Here is an 18,103-nt window from a genome sequence, read left to right on the forward strand (position 1 = left end):
AATGCAGGGAAAATCTATCAGCCAGGTACATTTCTCAGCTTACAGCTCCTGCGTGGGTGAGATGAGAGGTTAGCCTTCTCATCAGTCCCTCCCCCATGTAAATAAACACCAACACAGACAGCTGGGCACAAAGAGAAAAGGACAGAGTAAAAATTCACGCTTCACTGTCAAACCCCGCTCCATTAATTCTACCGTTACATCAACCAATGATTTAGACATCAATAAAACCCAACGCTCCTCTCTTTTAACAACTACCAAAGCTTTTGATTTACTTTAGCTTCTTTACTTGAAGGTTTGTTGTATGCGCAGGTTTGCTGCACAGTGGCGCAGTTGGTAGCACTGTTGCCTTGCAGCAAGAAGGTCCTGGGTTCAATTCCCGGTTCAGTTCTCTTTCTGCATGGAGTTTGCATGTTCTCCCTGTATATGCGTGGGTTCTCTCCGGGTACTCCAGCTTCCTCCCACAGTCCAAAAACATGACTGTCAGGTTAAATGGTCTCTCTAAATTCTCCCTAGGTGTGAGTGTGTGTGTGAATGGTTGTGTGTCCTGTCTGTCTCTGTGTTGCCCTGCGACAGACTGGTGACCTGTCCAGGGTGACCTCCACCTCTCACCTGGAACGTAGCTGGAGATAGACACTGGCAACCCTCCCGACCCCTTTAGGGACAAAGGTGAACAGAAAATGGGTGGAAGGTTTGTTGTAGTCACAGGCAGGTATGGACCCCTCTAGGGGACATGGGGAATCTTTTTTTCTTTTGCGTTCCCTCGCAAAACCTTTTGCGTTCCCTCGCAATACTGTACTGGTCAGTTATGCAGCTAATTGAACACTGTAAGCCTTTCTTACGGTGGGCGCCGTACTTTATGCTTTAATATAAGGTTATGTGAGGTATTTCCATGAATTTTAGTATCTTTTTGTGAAATATCTGAAGTTTTATATCTTTCTTTAGGATAGAAAGGCACCACAAACCTACGATATAAACAGAAACCTTCCGTAAGTAGGAAAGAAATAAAAATACATCCTAATTTGGTCTATTTCTGAGTTATTATCGTGGGTAATAAGTCATCTGACAGTTTTGATTGTGTCTCTGTTGTGTTCATAGTCTGAATGGTTTAAAGAGCTTTCAGTGCCGCTCCATCTTAGCATTAACAGACATAAACATGCAGTAAAACATAAATCGATTTTCAATCAGTGTTTTGCACCAAACAGTTAATAATAATAAACAAGTTTTTACTGAGGCTCTGTAAGAGTCATATGAATGAAATAAGTAATTATTGATATGACAGGAGCAGGAGGCTTTGACACTTAGGTGTGTCGACGTGGGAGTGACGTCACCAGGTATGAATGTGAAGGATACTGGCTTTGTGTGTATGAGGAAGCAGGTGAGCGGGGCGGTCAGTCCTTGCAAAGTTTGGAGCCTGATGATCAAAATGGAATAAATCGATAATTGTGACGGAACAAAGAAAAGGTTTGGAGTTGATTGATACACAGACAGATGAGATTCCCCGAGTTAACCCAGTGCGGCGCTTTACCATCATTAGTTTGTCGTGTTTTTAATAATAAAAACTTGTTAATAATAAAAACTTGTTAATAATAAAAACTGTTTGGTGCAAAACTGATTGAAAATCAATTTATTTTTTACTGCATGTTTATGTCTGTTAAGGCTAAGATGGAGCGGCACTGAAAGCTCTTTAAACCATTCAGACTAGAACACAACAGAGACACAATCAAAACTGTCAGATGATTTATTACCCGCGATAACAACTCAGAAATAGACCAAATTAGGATGTATTTTTATTTCTTTCCTACTTACGGAAGGTTTCTGTTTATATCGTAGGTTTGTGGCGCCTTTCTATCCTAAAGAAAGATATAAAACTTCAGATATTTCACAAAAAGATTCTAACATTCACGGAAAAACCTCACATAGCCTTATATTAAAGCAGAAAGTACGGCGCCCACCGTAAGAAAGGCTTACAGTGTTCAATTATGCTGCATAACTGACCAGTACAGTAATGCGAGGGAACGCAAAAGAAAAAAAATTCCCCATGTCCCCTAAGGCAGTGGTCCCCAACCTTTTTTTTGTGTTCATTTGTCTTATAAACATGACTGGATAAAACCTTCAGCTCAGAATGTAGTTTCCAATCATTTGTGCACTGCAGAGTTTATCACATGGTGCATCTCGCTGTATGGTGTGAAGTTTAGGTGGGACTGCAGTCGGCTAAATAACAGAGAAAGGTTCTGGGAATGAGACTGAAAAGCAGCAACTGGGATCAAAAAGTGCTACAGATTTCTAAAGCTTTGCACTGAAGCCTTTCAGCCACCTCTGACGAACATGATGCGACCCGACATTTCAAATAGTGCAGAGCTTTTAAAATCTGGCCAAAAAAGGAGAAAAGAGCTGAAACTGCGGAGACCATGACTTTGTACAACTTACTTTCAAATGTGACCCGCCTTCTCTCTGAAAGGTGTGTAAAAGAGGATAGTAGAAGTTTTGTAAATGAATCTTTCAAATGTTATTGATATCAGCTTGTAGTCATGCTGCATTTGTGCTGGGTCAACATGTGATTTCATTGTCAAGCTGTATTTAAGCGTCCTGTGTGACTAGAGCCATGGTGGAGGTTGCCCCTGACTCACCCTCGGGTGTCGGCGTATCTTTCCTGCGTCCTGAGTTGGAGGGTGCCAGGCCCGTCGGGCCCTGCTGGTGCTCAGGAGACTTCACCATGGCAGACATGATGATCTGCTGCCGTGCTGCCGCTGGGTTCGTAGCGCTGCCTTGATCCTTATACTGGAGGGCTGAGCGCAGAGTCATTAGATGAACTTGCATTGTTATGTAATCCTCACCTCTATTACAAAGATGATTTTAAGAAGAGGGACAAATCTTTTCCATTTGGTCAACTAAAAACAAAAATTTACCACATGTTTAAGGTTCTTCCTGACAGGAATTTATTATTTTTTTCCCTCAATTTATTCATTCATTTTTATCAATGTGCACATACACAGCCTGTCACACTTACGTATCCTCTTAAAGATACGTAAAATAACTGAGAATAAAGGCAAATTTTATTGCAGCAGCAAAATCTCATACTGGCGATTTTAGAAACATCCTTTAATCTACATCACATTTATTCAGTGGGAGGGAAGCCACATGCTGAGAAACAACGGCTTTTAACAACATTAGAAGTGGCCCAGCATATTCTCCCTGTACTTGAATGGATTCTTTCTGGGTACACAACCTTTCTGTCAGAAACATGAATTATAGGTGTGGCCAAGTAGGAACTTAGCAATCAGGTAACTTAGTGCTGGCTACCACAGAGTCCATAGGGTTAAGCAACCCTGCTTTATTTCTGCTAACGTTGAGTCCTCTGCATTTCAACCATGGTTTAAGTTTCTCTGTGGTGTCAAGGCATTAGCCTGTAGGTTCTCATCCACAATAGTGGCCACCGGCCAAGAGAAATTGATCTATGTGTCACCTCAAAGAGTACACCTTGAGGAAACAGCAATTCATGAATTACTAATTAGAAGTTTCTCAAAACAAAAAAAACAACATAAATCTAAACAAAAGGCTTCAAGTGCATTTATTTTAAATGGATTGTAAGAGGTACCAAATATGATGTTAAAATTATTTATTCTTTGATATAGTAGTTTTTTCTGTGTGCTCAAATTAAAAGTTAGATTTTTCTAAACTGTTCAGTGTAAGATCATGCTACTGCAATAATATTAAGGCTTTTAAGCATCTTTACCAGGACTGTCTTATGTTTTAGATGACTAAACGTAGGATTCAGTGTGTAAGCTGGTGCAGGTCAGTCCCACCTTCTTCTCTCAGAGATCTCAGCTCTGCTCTCATTTTCTGCAGAGCGTCTTCCAGCTCAGAGCAGCGAGTGCGCTCTTTATCCAGAGCAGCCTTCATGTCGCTGTACTGCAGAGGCACCGGTTGGATGGGGGGCACGGGGGAGACCTGACCTTGACCCTGACTCTGGCCCTGCGCCTGGGCCTGAGCAGCCATGGCGGCCAACAGGTCCTCTCGCCTTCGCCCAAAAAGACCCTGAAACAACACAGTGCAAACGAGAACAGAGAGAAACACAGCGGAGAACGGCTCCAAGGTTATCAGCTGGCATGCTTCAGACGTCTTTGCTTGTATTTCATAAAAACAGCATGATTTGTTGTGCGAATCGAGCTTACTTTTTTCTTCTTGGAGCCTCCGTGGGCCTGGGATTGGAGGAAGTCGATGAGCTTGGTTTGCTGGGTGATGGTTCCCTCCATTTTCACCTTCTCATGAGAGTATACAGCCTGCAGGTGGAGCTAAGTGAACATCACTACTGCCATGAATTTCTCCTCAAGCAATTCACTTCACACAGAGGGTGACAGAGAGACATGGAGATGAGTGGAAAGAAAGGGGGACGACTGTGTGCCATGTTTGCAGGGGGGAGTTATGTAATACTGTGGACCAGAACAGATAACGACACAAAGGTTTACACTAACTTTAGCATATACATATGTCAGTGCTGATTGGGAGCTCTCATATCTCTAATAAATATGTATTGATCCCCCAGCCGTCCCACATGCTAGCTGTGGCGCATGCACATGCCAAGTAGAAGCACCTGGATGTTCTCCAGCTGGTATTCCAAGTCAGTCCTCTCTGTTTTGAGTAAATCGGTCTGGTCCAAAGCATCCTGCAGCCCCTGGGTCAGGCGGAATATGTGGGTCTTCTGGGCGTCCAGCTGCTGCTGTAGTTTCTCTTGCTGCGTAGGGAAAAACAGGTGTTCACATCATTATCTGAGTAATGATGTGAACATTATTATCTATTATGTTAGGGTGTTTTCGCACCTGATAGTAGTAGACTGGGGTTCGTTTGGAGACTGAAGTTGCAACATTTGTTACATTTTCAGTCGGTGCGGTTCGCTTTCACACTGCAACCCTTTGAAAAACATGTTACACCAGTGGGGGCGCTGCATCAAGTACCACAGAAGAAAGCAACACAAAACTTCCAAAGAAGACACTGAGTGTAACTTTCTTCTTCACAAAATATAAACAAAAATGGAGTGGCGTCAAATTTTAGCGGTTGCAGGATTTCTCTTTTATTCTGGCAAAATATTTCTCCTGCTAGTGCTAGAAATGAATCTTTGTTATGGATGCATTTACCCAGAATGCCCTGAGCTGTAGTAGACTTCCTGTTTTTGGAGCAGTTTGCCGTTCACATATGCATGCAAACAGCATCAGCGGTTACTTCAACCAAAACATGAAACCAAGACCAAGGTTTGTAGGTGGACCAAAGTTCACTTTTTTGGTCCACCTGGCACCCTTAGGGTCCAATCACAACATCCTTGTTAAGTCTGCTTCAATTAAACTATGTTTGACTGATTTGTTTGGAAAGGTGTGAATGGAAAATCAAACTCTGATCCGGACCAAAATATGGAACTTTGGTCGGTTGAAGCGAACTCTAGCGCAGTTCGAATGCATATGTGAACGCCAAGCGAAGACCAACATTGGAGACTGTTCCACAAACAGGAAGCAGACTATAGTGGAGGGCATTCTGGGTAAATACAACCAAATAAATCGTGTAAAGACTACTGCTAGCAAGAGAAATGTCTCACTATCGGTCTCGCTGATCTTTTGCCAAAGACAAAAGAGAAATCCTGTAACCGATAAAATCCATTTCTGCTCAGATTTTGTGAAGATGGAAGTTGCGCTCAGTGACTTCTTTGGATGTTTCTTTTGTGGTTGTTGGTGCAGCGCCCCCAGAGGCGAGAGGATGAACAGATTTTTCAGAGGGTTTACTTAGTCCAAACACAGTTCAGTGTGGAAGTGAACCTCACCAGCTGAAAATGTAACAAATGTTGCAACTTTGCTCCCCAAACAAACCAAGTATACAGGTTGGAAAACACTTTTAGCCCTGAGTGTTACTGAGTGTTTGCTAAGCATTCGCTTTTAGCAGGGTTTCTGTATTAATTGTAAAGGTAACGCATGAAGAAAACAACAGACACATCACAAAGCATTACAAATATCTGCATGTGAGGTGGAAACACAGTAGGGTTCAGAGACAGCACTGCACCTCCTCCAGCAGCCTCTGCTTCACGTCCCTCTCACTCTCCAGCTTCTGCTGCAAACTCCGGGCGTTCATCTCCAGCATAGAGTGCTTCTTTTCCAAATCATTTAACTTAGGAACACAAGAAAAAGCTTTAGGTTTGAAATGTACAAAACAGCAAGGTAAAATGTTTGTTGTACAGTGTAGAAAAGCGTACAGTGTCTGCAAGGCTCTCGGCTTTGAGTTTCTGGTCTTTGAGGGCCTGTTGCAGGGCCAAGATCTCAGCTTTGTGCTCTTTCACGGCTTGCTCCACAGCCTGACGAGACTCAGAGCAGCGCTGCTCTGTACGCAGCCTGAAACACAGAAGACAAACTTAGCTACAAGATGTCTTAAGCTTTTGAGGACCTAATGTTGGGGGGGCGTTCATTATTTTTATCTGTTACTCTAGTGACGGTGACAAATCAACAGATCAGTAGAGCATGTTTTAATACTCTTTTACTGCACCATGTGTTCATTGCACTGCTATTCTCTGTAAAATCAGAGAAAATAAATCCAAAACTCTTTTTCCAAAAATAAACTCAAACAGACCCAAGAGAAAACGCCCAAAGCTGGTTGGTTTCATTGTGTGTAGGTGGAACTGGAGCTAACAACAATATCAACTGAGACATTAAGAGCAAAAAATGCTCGGTATTTCTAGTAATTCAAGCACTTGTTTTAAAATATAGCGCGTCTTGTCACTAAACAAAAATGTATTCTTGCAGCACAGATCACTCACCCTTACACAGCGGTGTAGTCTACCTGTTCTGTTTCTCAGTGTCCAGCAGCCTCTGGACCTCCCTGGTCCTCCTCTCAGCCTGGCTCTTCTCGTCCTCCAGTGTGGCCCTCCAGGCCTCCCACTGCCGCTCCTTCTCCAGCAGCTCATCGTTCAGGCTCTCCAGCTCCACAACCTGCTCCTCCAGCATGGTGCACGTGGTCTTCAGGGTCTCGAGGTTCTGTTCACATCAGATATATGCAAATGAAGAGTCAAGCAATGAAAAAAGCCATTAAGCAAAAAACATGTTCCAAAATAAGTCTCAGCCGTTTCAGTGGAGACTTCATACACAATTCATCCTAATCTGACAGGAAGTTCATAAAATAGTTCATAATATCAATACTTTACTTAAAAAGACAGACGGATGCAGTCAACAGCAATGATGTAATGTAAGTGAATACTTATGTAAATGTTGGTTTTCTATTTTTAATAAATTTGCTAAATGCTCAACAATCTTTTTCCACTGTCAGAACAAGAAGGAAAGAAAACGGATTCATTTACAATTTGGAATAAGGATGTAACACAACAAAATGTGGAAAAAGTGAAGTGCTGTGAATACTTTCCATATGCATGAAAAGTAATATTAACACTAAATAAATATAATTCTATTTGGTTTATTTATGAAGCGCCAATTCACAGCAACTATCACCTTAAGGCACTTTGGGAAGAAAAATCACTTCATTTCAATCATGCATACATTCTAACTGATCCTAGTTATCAAACAGTGCATTAATGTTTGTTAATTATTCAAATTAGTTTAAAGAGTTTCCATCTTAGGAGATAGACTGCATCAAGTCACTGACTTGCAGGATTCACTCCTGTACAAACATGGCAACAGATACTCTCTCGCGTCGTGTTGTTGATTTTACAGCAATTCCTCAAATAACATCTCAAGCTTAGGAGATGTGATTATTTCTAACATCACAAGGTCACAAAGTCAAACATCTGTCTGGTAGGTAGATCTGAGACACAATGGGAGGAAAGTGTGGTTTGAAGAGACAAATTAGTTTCCCAGATGTTCCTTGGAAGAAACATACAGTATTCTCAGCAACGAGTCCAGAAAGCAGGCTTTGTGAATGTATGAGGCTGTGCCAATGCCCTCTGGCAAAACTTGGCTACAACTTGTCAGCATAGTTGCCAAAGTATGAGTTATGACTTTAAAGCAAATTGCTTTGTATTCCTTTAGAATAAAACATTATTTCCAGCTAAATCCATGGATGACAACGATAACCGACATTTCTGAAACGCAAGAGAGGCATTGCTGGGGAGGATGATGGTACCGTTTCCTCTACACCCTGGTAGAAGCTTTAGAAGATTTAAAGATAAAATTCATAGTGTATGCTGCGTTTGCAGGAAGAACTTGAGACCATTACAGCTAAAAACCCTTCATCTTCTGGCATCCCCAAGGCCACAACGTCTTAAATATTGTAAGAAGGGATGACAGCATTACAAAGTGGTAAAAGCTTTCTCAGACATTTGCAATAGACAACAGGCTGGAATTGCAAGTAAGTACTCTGAGTTTTTTTTCTGTCAGCAATGAAGTAAAAGTTTAAATAATAAAGTAAAAATCCATTTTAGTTTCAATAATTTGTTTATTTGAAATGTTCAAAACAGCCAAACTGATCACAGTCCTGAAGCACTAAATTATGCATCTTCAACAAGAGACTTGAAAAGTGACAAAGTATCAAAGTTTTATCTGTGGATGACTGGCGTCAGATCATATATGGCTTATAAAAAATGGAAAGTTACTTTTTCAGGTAGACTGCAGCTTGCAAAATTTGAAAATATCTGGGTTAAATAGAAAAAAAACACCAATAAAATAAAACATATAATTGTCTGCCCTCATTTTGAATAATAACACAAACCAATGCAGCTGCAGAGCTTGTTTGGACGCAGCAGGGCCTAGAAAGACCTGTGTTTCACGTCTTACGGTGCATTGCTTTAGACAAAGAGCATGAAGACAAATATAGCCTCTGCCGGTGCAGCAGCAACACCACGGCCCTCTGAAGTCCAACGCTTCCACAGCTGACACGACCTGGGAGTGATGGGGATGACACATCCCTCCCACACACCACCCCGTCCCTCGTCTATGACTTCCATCGTTGGTTACACAACCAGCAGGGCTGAGAGCGATGCTGGACACCCACACACACATCCTCCCACAGGGCCAGCGCTCACATCACGCTGCCTCATCTCTCTCTCTCTTTCACTGCAGCCAGAATAAAACATAACCAACACCAAAATAACACAAGACTTTCACAGGCCTGATTTACACTAAACCCTGTCAGATGCAAGATGTTGAGGTCATCCATGGATAACAGGACTGTGGATATCTCAGGTAAAGTGTAGACTTAGAGTGCGTTCACACCAGCCCCTTTCAATCTGAACGCCAGTCGGTTCGTCTAGAGTCCGGTTTGTTTGGGGAGGTGTGAATGCGCAATCGAACTGTGATGCGGACCAGACTCTGGTCCACATATAAACCTCGGTCTAGGTTCAGTTTAAGTGAACTCTGGTGTATTTTGAATGTCTGGATTCCAAGCGAACCAGAGACTCTGCTCCAAAAGCAGAAAGTGGGTTATAACATGGGGCATTCTGGGTAAGTACAACCTAAACAAGCACGCAAGTCAAACACTAGCAAAAGACATGGCTCATGGTCTTTGCAAAAAAAAAAAAAAAACACAACCTACAACAGCTAAAATCTGATCCCACTCCATTTTTGTTCACGTTACATGTCTTTTTTGAAGGTTTCCTACAATAATTCTTGGAACAGCACCACCACAGGCGAGGAGGGGAACAGGTTTTTCAATTAGTTTGGATTGATTGACAAAGTGCGGTGTGAAAGCGAACCGCACCAGCTGAAAACATAACTGATGTTGCAATTTTGGTCCCCAATCAAACCTAGTCTACCGAACTATCAGTGTGAAAACATCCATAGCGTCTAGGTGTGAGAATGAAGTCCAGAGGAGACACGGACCAGAAGACAAACTGAAGCATCGCCTCGAAAACGGTACACTGTGACAATTATTATTACAGAAATGAATCCAAACCTAGGGTACATCCAAGTATTGTTGTAAAATGTTGGCCAAACAGTAAAACTGGGCAGAGACATTTGCTGTTTGTGTGTTTACTTGCGAAAAGACTCACACATCCAAGGTGTTACAGAAAATGAAGGGAAAACGGTTGCTTTCTTGTCTGGTTGTGATCCATGTCAACATCTTACACGGTTTGTTTTTCTTCCTTTCACATCCTTATGCTACTTTGGACCTCAGACACAGTTTTCATTTACTTGAACAGTTGCGTGTTCCAGCCGGCTTGTACGATCTCCGATTGTCTCCCAGCAGCAGGTTCAACTTCGTCTCCAGCTTCTAAACCAGCCATTCCCTGATTTACCGTAAAACATTCATTTGTCCTGAACTTGTCCAAACTTTTTCATGTCGCAACAACAAACTTCAACCTATTTCAGTGGATATTTATGATAGATCAACACAAAGCAGTTCATTATTTTGAGAAGCTACCTTTGTTAACCCCTGATAAAAATCCAAAGATCTAGTTAGTAAACAAGCTGTGGAGAAGTTTAAAGCAGGGTTGGGTTATAAAACTATATCACCAGCTTTGATCATCTCACTGGAAACTGTTCAATCCATTATCTGAAAATAGAAAATGTATAATAAAGCTGCAAATCTACCAAGACATGGAAGTCTAAACAGAGACGGAGCATAAAGCTTAATTAGAGAAGCAGCCAAGAGACCCATTGTGACTTTGGAGGAGATGCAGAGATCCAGAGCTCAGGTTGAAATATTTCTGTTGAGCAACTAGTAGCTCATTCAGATATTTCATGTGTGAGTGTTTAAAGGCATCAATCTTAGTGAATATGATAGAAGTTTGAATGCAGTATCTTGGGCCCCAATCTCATCACTTCATGGCCTTGCTGTTTGTAACGCATTATGTAATAAACGTAATAAAAATCGGGCTTCAAAGTGTAATAAAACGGCATCAAAAATCACAAAAAGTAATAAAATTCTTGAACATGTTTTGTAGGACTTTGTGCTGCATTATGTAGTAGCATTACCACAGTTTAAAAACAATTAGAATGTAATAAAGTTGTGCATTATGCAACAATATTATGAGACTTAGGGACATTTTACAGGACAATTTATTTACAATTTACTGTCCAGTAAAATGTTGTGACATGTCTAGACATAAGAATCAAAAAGAATGGCAGCTCTAATTATATCAAATGGTGCTTCTAGGAAGCATCGACTTTGGGGATGAATGCAACTCTTGGAAACCAATCAGTTTCATTCTGCTTCAAAATTATGGGCAACCTTCCCCATAACGCTTGCTATTTGAAAGGCACTTTCAAACTGAATTATCCAACCTGTCCTTAAGTTACAAAGACATCATTATAGCAGTGGACTGATTGCTGAGCAGCATACCTGCTTCTGGTTGTTGAGGTGCATTTCACGGTCAGCCACCTCATGCCGCAGCCTGTCCACATCCTGGCTGAGCTGCAGCCGGTCCTCCCGCTCGTCAGAGGCCTCGTCCAGCTGCTTGGACAGGTAAAAGTTCTGGCGGTTCAGCTCAGAGTTCTCCTGAGTCAGAGTGGTTAGCTGCTCCTCGAGATCAGTGATCACCTACAGAAGAATGGAAGAACTTGGATTTTGTTTAAAGAAAATACAAAATAAGCAGTATATATGTAAAAAAAGATTAATAATAAAAGCAGGAGCTTCCTGTCCTCTACTTGTTCTGCTGGCTCCTATAAATAGCTAATATGTCAAGTGCATCTTTTTTTCCCACTGACTTTTGAGCAGGTTTGCAGAAACATGATGGTGAATGATGTGAGATCAGATGTGATCTGTCCTGGTTAAAATAGCTCTAGCCTGCAATACATTTGAACACATCTGTCCATGTGCTGAGAGGAAGGCAGTTTGTTAGTAAGAAACTAGTATTTTAAAGAGCAGCAGGTCTGAGCTATCCTTTATATTTCGTCTTTGTTTCCAAAGAGCCAAACATTTATGTATTTTTTAGAAGGCATACCACAAATCTAGAAATGTTCATGGTTTGACTTTTTAATCAAATTAATCTACAGCAAAATACAGTAAATCTACAATTTACATTATGTAAACTGATTTACTTTTTGAGCTCAACTTTTTTTAAAACTTTCATTCAACAATATTATATGGTAAGATCAATTATTTCTAAAGGTAAAAAAAAAGATGACAAACGAGATAAAAAAATGTTGCGTATACATAAAAATGTATTTACCTCGGTTAGTTTAGCTTTCAATTCACTCATTTAGGCCTCAAAACGCTGTAAAGCTACTGCATGTCTTAAAGAGGATTTAAGTTCTACAGTAACATGCAGTTGGTTGTAGTTTGCCTCCATGTGTGAATAATTCTTCACAATATATTTTTACACTTATTACATTTGTAGTGCCAAAAGCTCATTGACTTACTGTTTTCTCAACTTCAGCTTGAAAAACTGTAAATTCGTTGTAGTATTTCAGTGTTTCTGACCGCATCTCTGGCAGTTGGTGGCGTTTCCTGTGTTTGGTCATTCATGGCTTCATACTGGGTTTTGGGAACATTGGCCTCATACTCGCAGGTTACTTGTTTTAAGGTTGACAGGGTTTCCCCTAGAAAACCTGCTAAGCCTGATGGTAGGGGCACCAGAGGAGTTCACCAGCAGGTCACTACGTTTCTGTTAAATGTTGAGTTACAAAAATATGGAGGCGCACAGGCAGGCATCATCAACTATAAACCTAGCTTAATAAGTCTTTGCTATAGCTGTTATTGTTGTATAAAAAAATGTATTTAAAATAAACAATGCTTGGTCTGGTGGGCTGCCAGGTCCGACTGCAGGCACCCGCATGTATCCTTCAAATATTGTAGTGATTCTTCCATTAGTTGAAGCCGTCCAAAGGCAAACGAAATTAATAAATATTTCACTACTAATTAATTTATAAAACCTGGCAACTCAAAAATAAAATCCACAATTTTGACTTCTGCAAAGGTTTATTCAAGGATGGACAAATGTACTGAAAGAAATTCTTGATCTAAAATGCTGTGTCCAAGGATTGTGCAGAAACTGTTATGTATAAAATGTTTTCACAGAACCCCACTGGATTCTTCTCAGGTGTCTAGAGAAAGATCAGTGATGAGGCACCTGAATGTACTTATTGCAGAAACAGCTGTTGCTCTCCAGACCCCATGCCTGAGCCTTTCCCCTGGGGGTTGTGTGGGAGGGCTGATGCCACATGCACTGCCTACTTGACCGGGGAGTCAAGAGTCAGTGCAGGCCTTTTTGAGTGATAGCTCTCTTTGTAGGTGCGCTACTGACAGCTTTCTCTGGGTTTTACTGATTTCTTACCCAAACAGATCAATCTGTCTGATTTTACCCAGATCACAGAGACAACAGTGATTCTGATCTGGAACTCTGTTGATTATCCTCTCAATTTAAATGACCCAGTTCCAGTAAATAGGAAGATTTCTCCAAAATACATGCGATATGCCATCTGTCAAAATCTGATTTAAGGGTGTCAAACTTTGAAATAGGTACATATTATGGTCTATTGTGTTTACAGAAGAGGGGAAAAAAAACATTTCAACTAGCTTTTCTACCAGTTTGTCAAGATGTAGGTCATATGAGTGAAGGAACACTGTAGATGTGTTTCCATTGCAAATATGTGCAAAGTAAATCTTTAGAAAAGAAACAAAACTGTTTTGCAATTGCAGTGTTTCCATTAAATAGGAAACCCAATTAAAATCACATGAATAAGTTTGTTCAATAAATCATTAAAAATTATGGTAACAACAGATGTAAACAGTTGAGATATATTCATAATTCAGAACTAATCTAGCAGCCATCACGTCTTTTTCATCCGTTGGAGCAACAAGCCCCCCCATAGTCTGTGATTTTACAGATTAGATATGGATTCAACGCGTGGGAATGCATATTGTCTAAAAAGAAAAGTATAAAATAAAAATAAAATAAGTCCTCTTTGTTGTTTTCACCAGTAGCAACATCCAGCTGTTGATCATGTGACTCAGGTGATGTGAAAAAAATTATTTCCATTGCAATTTTGCAAAATACATCTGTTTTGATACAGCTGAAAAATCACCTCTCAGTGGTGCTAAAACTTATAATCAAAAAACATGAGCTTTTTTCAAAAATGGGTGTTATTAAGGAAATTTGTTTTTGTGATTTCAATTTGCACGACTTCATGGTTAATGGAATCGCAGCTACTAATACTGCGTTGATAAACTCTCCTATTTTTGCTGAATGAGTCCGATTTCACTAATGTCAGTTTGTCTGTGTTGTGTTTAGACCACAACAATAGCAGAATATGGCCATGCTCTCTGCACACCGCATTTTTGATAAGTGTTATCACATTAAGTAAGCGATATAACAGAGACTAACAGCCAATCTTCAAACTCATCCCAGCCATCCAATAATCACAGCCGGAGTCTATCTACAACATTATCAAGAACAGCTTGTGAAAGAACTGAATGAATCAGCTCCCCTCTGTTTCTGAATGGTAAAGAGTGAAACCATAAAACCAGATCACAGCTCAGCTGTCTGCTGAGGAGAGCCACTTAGTTTCTAATTTTAAGACGAGATGAGCTATATGAACAACGAAGAAGAAATTCAATTCTTTTAGCCAAACTAATCTCTGTAAAGTGATAAAGTGGCATTTTGCCATTTCTAACCCAGAGAAAGTCTTATGTTGTCTATGGATGTGTTTATTTCATTTGACCGAAACCGTCACTGTAATATGGCAATGTAATATGAGACAGATAATCTCTAAAAAAAATGTTTTAAAAATAATAATAATATCAAGCTCCTCTGCCTTTTCCCAGTGATAACTAGAAACAACCAATCAGAGTCAAGAGGTGAGTCTTAGCGCTGTCAATCATGGCCGTGTGTACGCTACAGCTTCTCCCCGTCAGTGGTCATGACCGTTTACTCATCAATTACAGATTAATAATCAGTCACGAATAAACATTTGTTTCTCCTCCATTAGCACATTTAGCACTTCACAGAGGTGATTGACAACGCTCAGATCCTCCTCTTGGCTCTGATTGGTTGTTTTTGGCTGTGGCTTTAATGCCATCTGGAGACATGCAGAGTTTCTAGAGAGGAGTTGGAGGAATTCGATTTTTTCACATTTTGTCTTGCTCATGTTATTAAAATGGTCAGATCCAGTACAGCAGGGGTGTCCAAAGTGGGTCCTCGAGGGCCGGCATCCTGCGTGTTTTAGTTCTCTCCCTGGTTTAACACACCTGGATCAAATGATGGCTCCTTACATGAAGCACATTAGGTTAGTAGGCCTAGTGATACAATGCTTTCATCATTTTACCAAGATCTCTTGCTTACTTAGTCCAGGTATTCAGAAGTAGAAGCGGGCCAATCGTTTCATTAGCATAAGGTCCGTTTTCTCCATCAGCCTTCACCAGCAGGTACAGTAGGAGAAATGATGGTTAGACTGATGAGGCTCAATGCTAAAAGCCTTTTTCTCTCGGCTCTAATAGGGACATGTAAACCACGCAGAACTTCAAGGAGGCAGAGGAAAGAAGCAGAGCTTTTACGTACATAAATTAGCTGTCTGCTCAGCACTGACTCAGTGCGTCAGCTCCTCTAAGGAATGGAAGGACTGACAACATCCACTGAATCCAAAAGGCGGGGCGAGAGATAAACTGTGTGAGGGCTGCAGGGGTGATCTGTCATGCATCTATATTTACCCAACTCAACTGGCAATCAAATCAATTGAGCAACTTTCAGAACTGCAGTAAATTGCATTGAGAGATTTACTTCCTCAACGGTGTTGAATGCAAGTAGCTCGATTCTATTTGTGGAAGTTGTGGGTGTCAGTCTCCCTGATTGTAATTAACATTTACTGTGAGCTGAAGCTGCAAAATGTCGATAGATCTTCGCCTTCCTCTGAGTATGACTAAGCAGGGAATTGATAAGTACGGTAATCTATTGCCAAACTCAAAATGGAGCCTCTATTTTGAACTGACGAGGTTTTGACAGATTTGTTGTATACGACTAGAACATGTCCTTGTCTTTCCTTAATGTCTGGGTGATTTGAAAAAGTTCAGAAAAACACTTTCAACTGATGCAAAATGTGAGCAATCTGATTAGAGCTGGGCTGCCACTTATTCTTAAAATACAGAATAACCCTTTAATTGATGAGTAAATACTCTGTATTCTAAATACGGACAAATAAATAAAGACAGGTTAATAACACAATGATGGAAACTCTACTTACATTCAACAATGTATGAAAACTGAATAAATGTATAGTTTTTACACTCCACAAATCCAGAACAAACATCTAGAAAACTGCAAAACAGCTAAAAACAATGAGCTCCTTTAAATCAAGGCTAAAAACCCATGTGTTTGTAGCTGCCTTTAATTAATGATAAATGGAGCATTTACAAATATATTTCATATATTTAGCCAAATACCGAATACAGTTAGTAACACATTTTTATATTATCCTACTGTTTTGTGTCATTTTTAGGTTGTAATTTTGTCCAGACTATACAGTATAGTCTTAGGAATCTTATATTTATTATTATATTTTAGCTTTGAGTGAATCTGCATGTGCATCTGCCTATTATCTGAATTTGTCTATTCTGTCCTATTAACATTAGTTTTTCAGCTTTTTATAATGTTAATTAATACAATTTAAAAAGCCCTTAAAATACTAAATATGTATCTCAATACTTCTTGCGACCATCTTTTTTTAAAAATAACTTCTGCTGATGCAGAGTGCTGCAGGAGATTGCTGTCTGCTGAGTAAAAGTAGTGACAGGCCTGCTTTTACTTTTCCACTTGAAATGTGGCAACCTTAGACAAAAGGTTAATGGAGAAATCATGTTGCTTCTGTAAAGTTCTGGCCTCCCGTTAATAATATATGAGAAATGTAAATTCTTTCTTCACAGTTCCCCATAGAGCGTTCTGCTCTCAGATGACAAAATTTACTTATGACTCAGAATACCTAAAGGTGTGTCTCCAGAACTGCTTGGTCTGCTTTAAATGGACCAGAGTTTGTTTCCTTCTGTCTTCTGAACTCTGGAGCAGATAAAAAAAAAACTGTTTTCTCAAAGTGGGAAAGCAGACAGACTATTCAGGAGCAAAATGAAACAACGGGAGAAAGAGATGTGATCTGAAAGCTTGAAATCCTTGAAACACATCACTCTGTGTCTTTGTGGCAGCAGCACATGTCGAGCTGTGTTTCCATTGACCATGTAATTGCACAATTTGACATTTCAAACATAAATGTGCTTAATGGAACCATAACAGTCCTGAGAAAATCTCTTTGGTGCTTGGATGAGGTGTGTTTTTTTTTTTTTTGGCCCTTCCTAAATTTGTTTATTTTTGCAAAACCGCAATGGGAATCACAACAAAGAAGACAACAGGAAGTGACAGGAGGACGATGGCACGGCCTGCTTTCCAGTGACTTTTCGCCTAAATAAGATTATTTGCATGTGATTTTAATTGTGTTTCTTTGTTATTGGAAAAACCTCAATTGTGAACTTGTGTTTTGCACACATTTGTAATGGAAATCACATGAACATAAAGCAACGTGCTCTGTTAGCAAGCAACTTTTGTAACTGCATTACATTGTTTAGGTGGGTTGATCAGCTGTGAAAAGTGCAGTGTGAAGTTAGGGTGTGTAATTTATCACATTATCTAGATTCTTTTTTCAACAGCGAGGAATTATCCTGCATTATCCAGAACACGTCACACTGCAAAAACAGTGACTGTTCAGCTAATGGAACGTCTGAAGAAAGAGTGATGAACTTGCAGACAAGCTATCAGATTTGCTGTCACATTGTTCAGAACGTGTAGGAAGACGCAGGTCTTTATCAGTCGAGTGAAGAAGGTTTGGCCTCAGGAGGGAACAAACCAGCCCAATCTGCCAACGTTGTGGAGAAACGGTTACCGTGGGAGATCCTGTTCCACTTCCTGTCGACTAACTGCACCGTTACTCTTTGCAGACATAATGCTTTGTGGAGAAAAACTGGTGACAATATTACACGAGGTTGGAAAGAGGTGCTGACATGGTCACTCTAGAAACAAAACAGTCTCCATGACAACAGACGAGGGCACTAATGTTGACAGGGCACTCTGAACTACATGTTCTGGTTTTTTAAACATGCTTCACAAAAACATCACTACCTTTGTTCCGTCTTCACCTTACACTCTTCTGACATATTCGATTTTTTGTTATTTTTATTGTAAAGCACCTAGTGTTTTATGTTTAGT

The 18,103-nt window shown here is 40.3% G+C and overlaps 1 protein-coding gene across 4 annotated transcripts in view; it reads right to left on the reverse strand.

Moving 5' to 3' along the window:
• The window catches only part of LOC102221046 (citron Rho-interacting kinase-like), a 64,330-nt gene that overhangs the window by 14,321 nt on the left and 31,906 nt on the right, over positions 1 to 18,103 (reverse strand). The window contains exons 16-24 of one of the 4 annotated variants that reach the window (XM_023342177.1): positions 11,263 to 11,460; positions 6,814 to 7,007; positions 6,233 to 6,368; positions 6,043 to 6,147; positions 4,592 to 4,732; positions 4,173 to 4,280; positions 3,804 to 4,035; positions 2,628 to 2,786; positions 2,428 to 2,451 (exon numbers count right to left, since the gene is read on the reverse strand). In XM_023342177.1, coding sequence (XP_023197945.1) covers positions 2,428 to 2,451; positions 2,628 to 2,786; positions 3,804 to 4,035; positions 4,173 to 4,280; positions 4,592 to 4,732; positions 6,043 to 6,147; positions 6,233 to 6,368; positions 6,814 to 7,007; positions 11,263 to 11,460 — 1,297 coding nt within the window. Of the gene's footprint in view, positions 1 to 2,427; positions 2,452 to 2,627; positions 2,787 to 3,803; positions 4,036 to 4,172; positions 4,293 to 4,591; positions 4,733 to 6,042; positions 6,148 to 6,232; positions 6,369 to 6,813; positions 7,008 to 11,262; positions 11,461 to 18,103 lie in introns of all 4 variants that reach the window. The other 3 variants (XM_023342176.1, XM_005802116.2, XM_023342178.1) reach the window with 3 other exon arrangements.

The sequence above is a fragment of the Xiphophorus maculatus genome, chromosome 11 (assembly GCF_002775205.1).
Source record: "Xiphophorus maculatus strain JP 163 A chromosome 11, X_maculatus-5.0-male, whole genome shotgun sequence".
Lineage (NCBI taxonomy): Eukaryota > Metazoa > Chordata > Actinopteri > Cyprinodontiformes > Poeciliidae > Xiphophorus > Xiphophorus maculatus.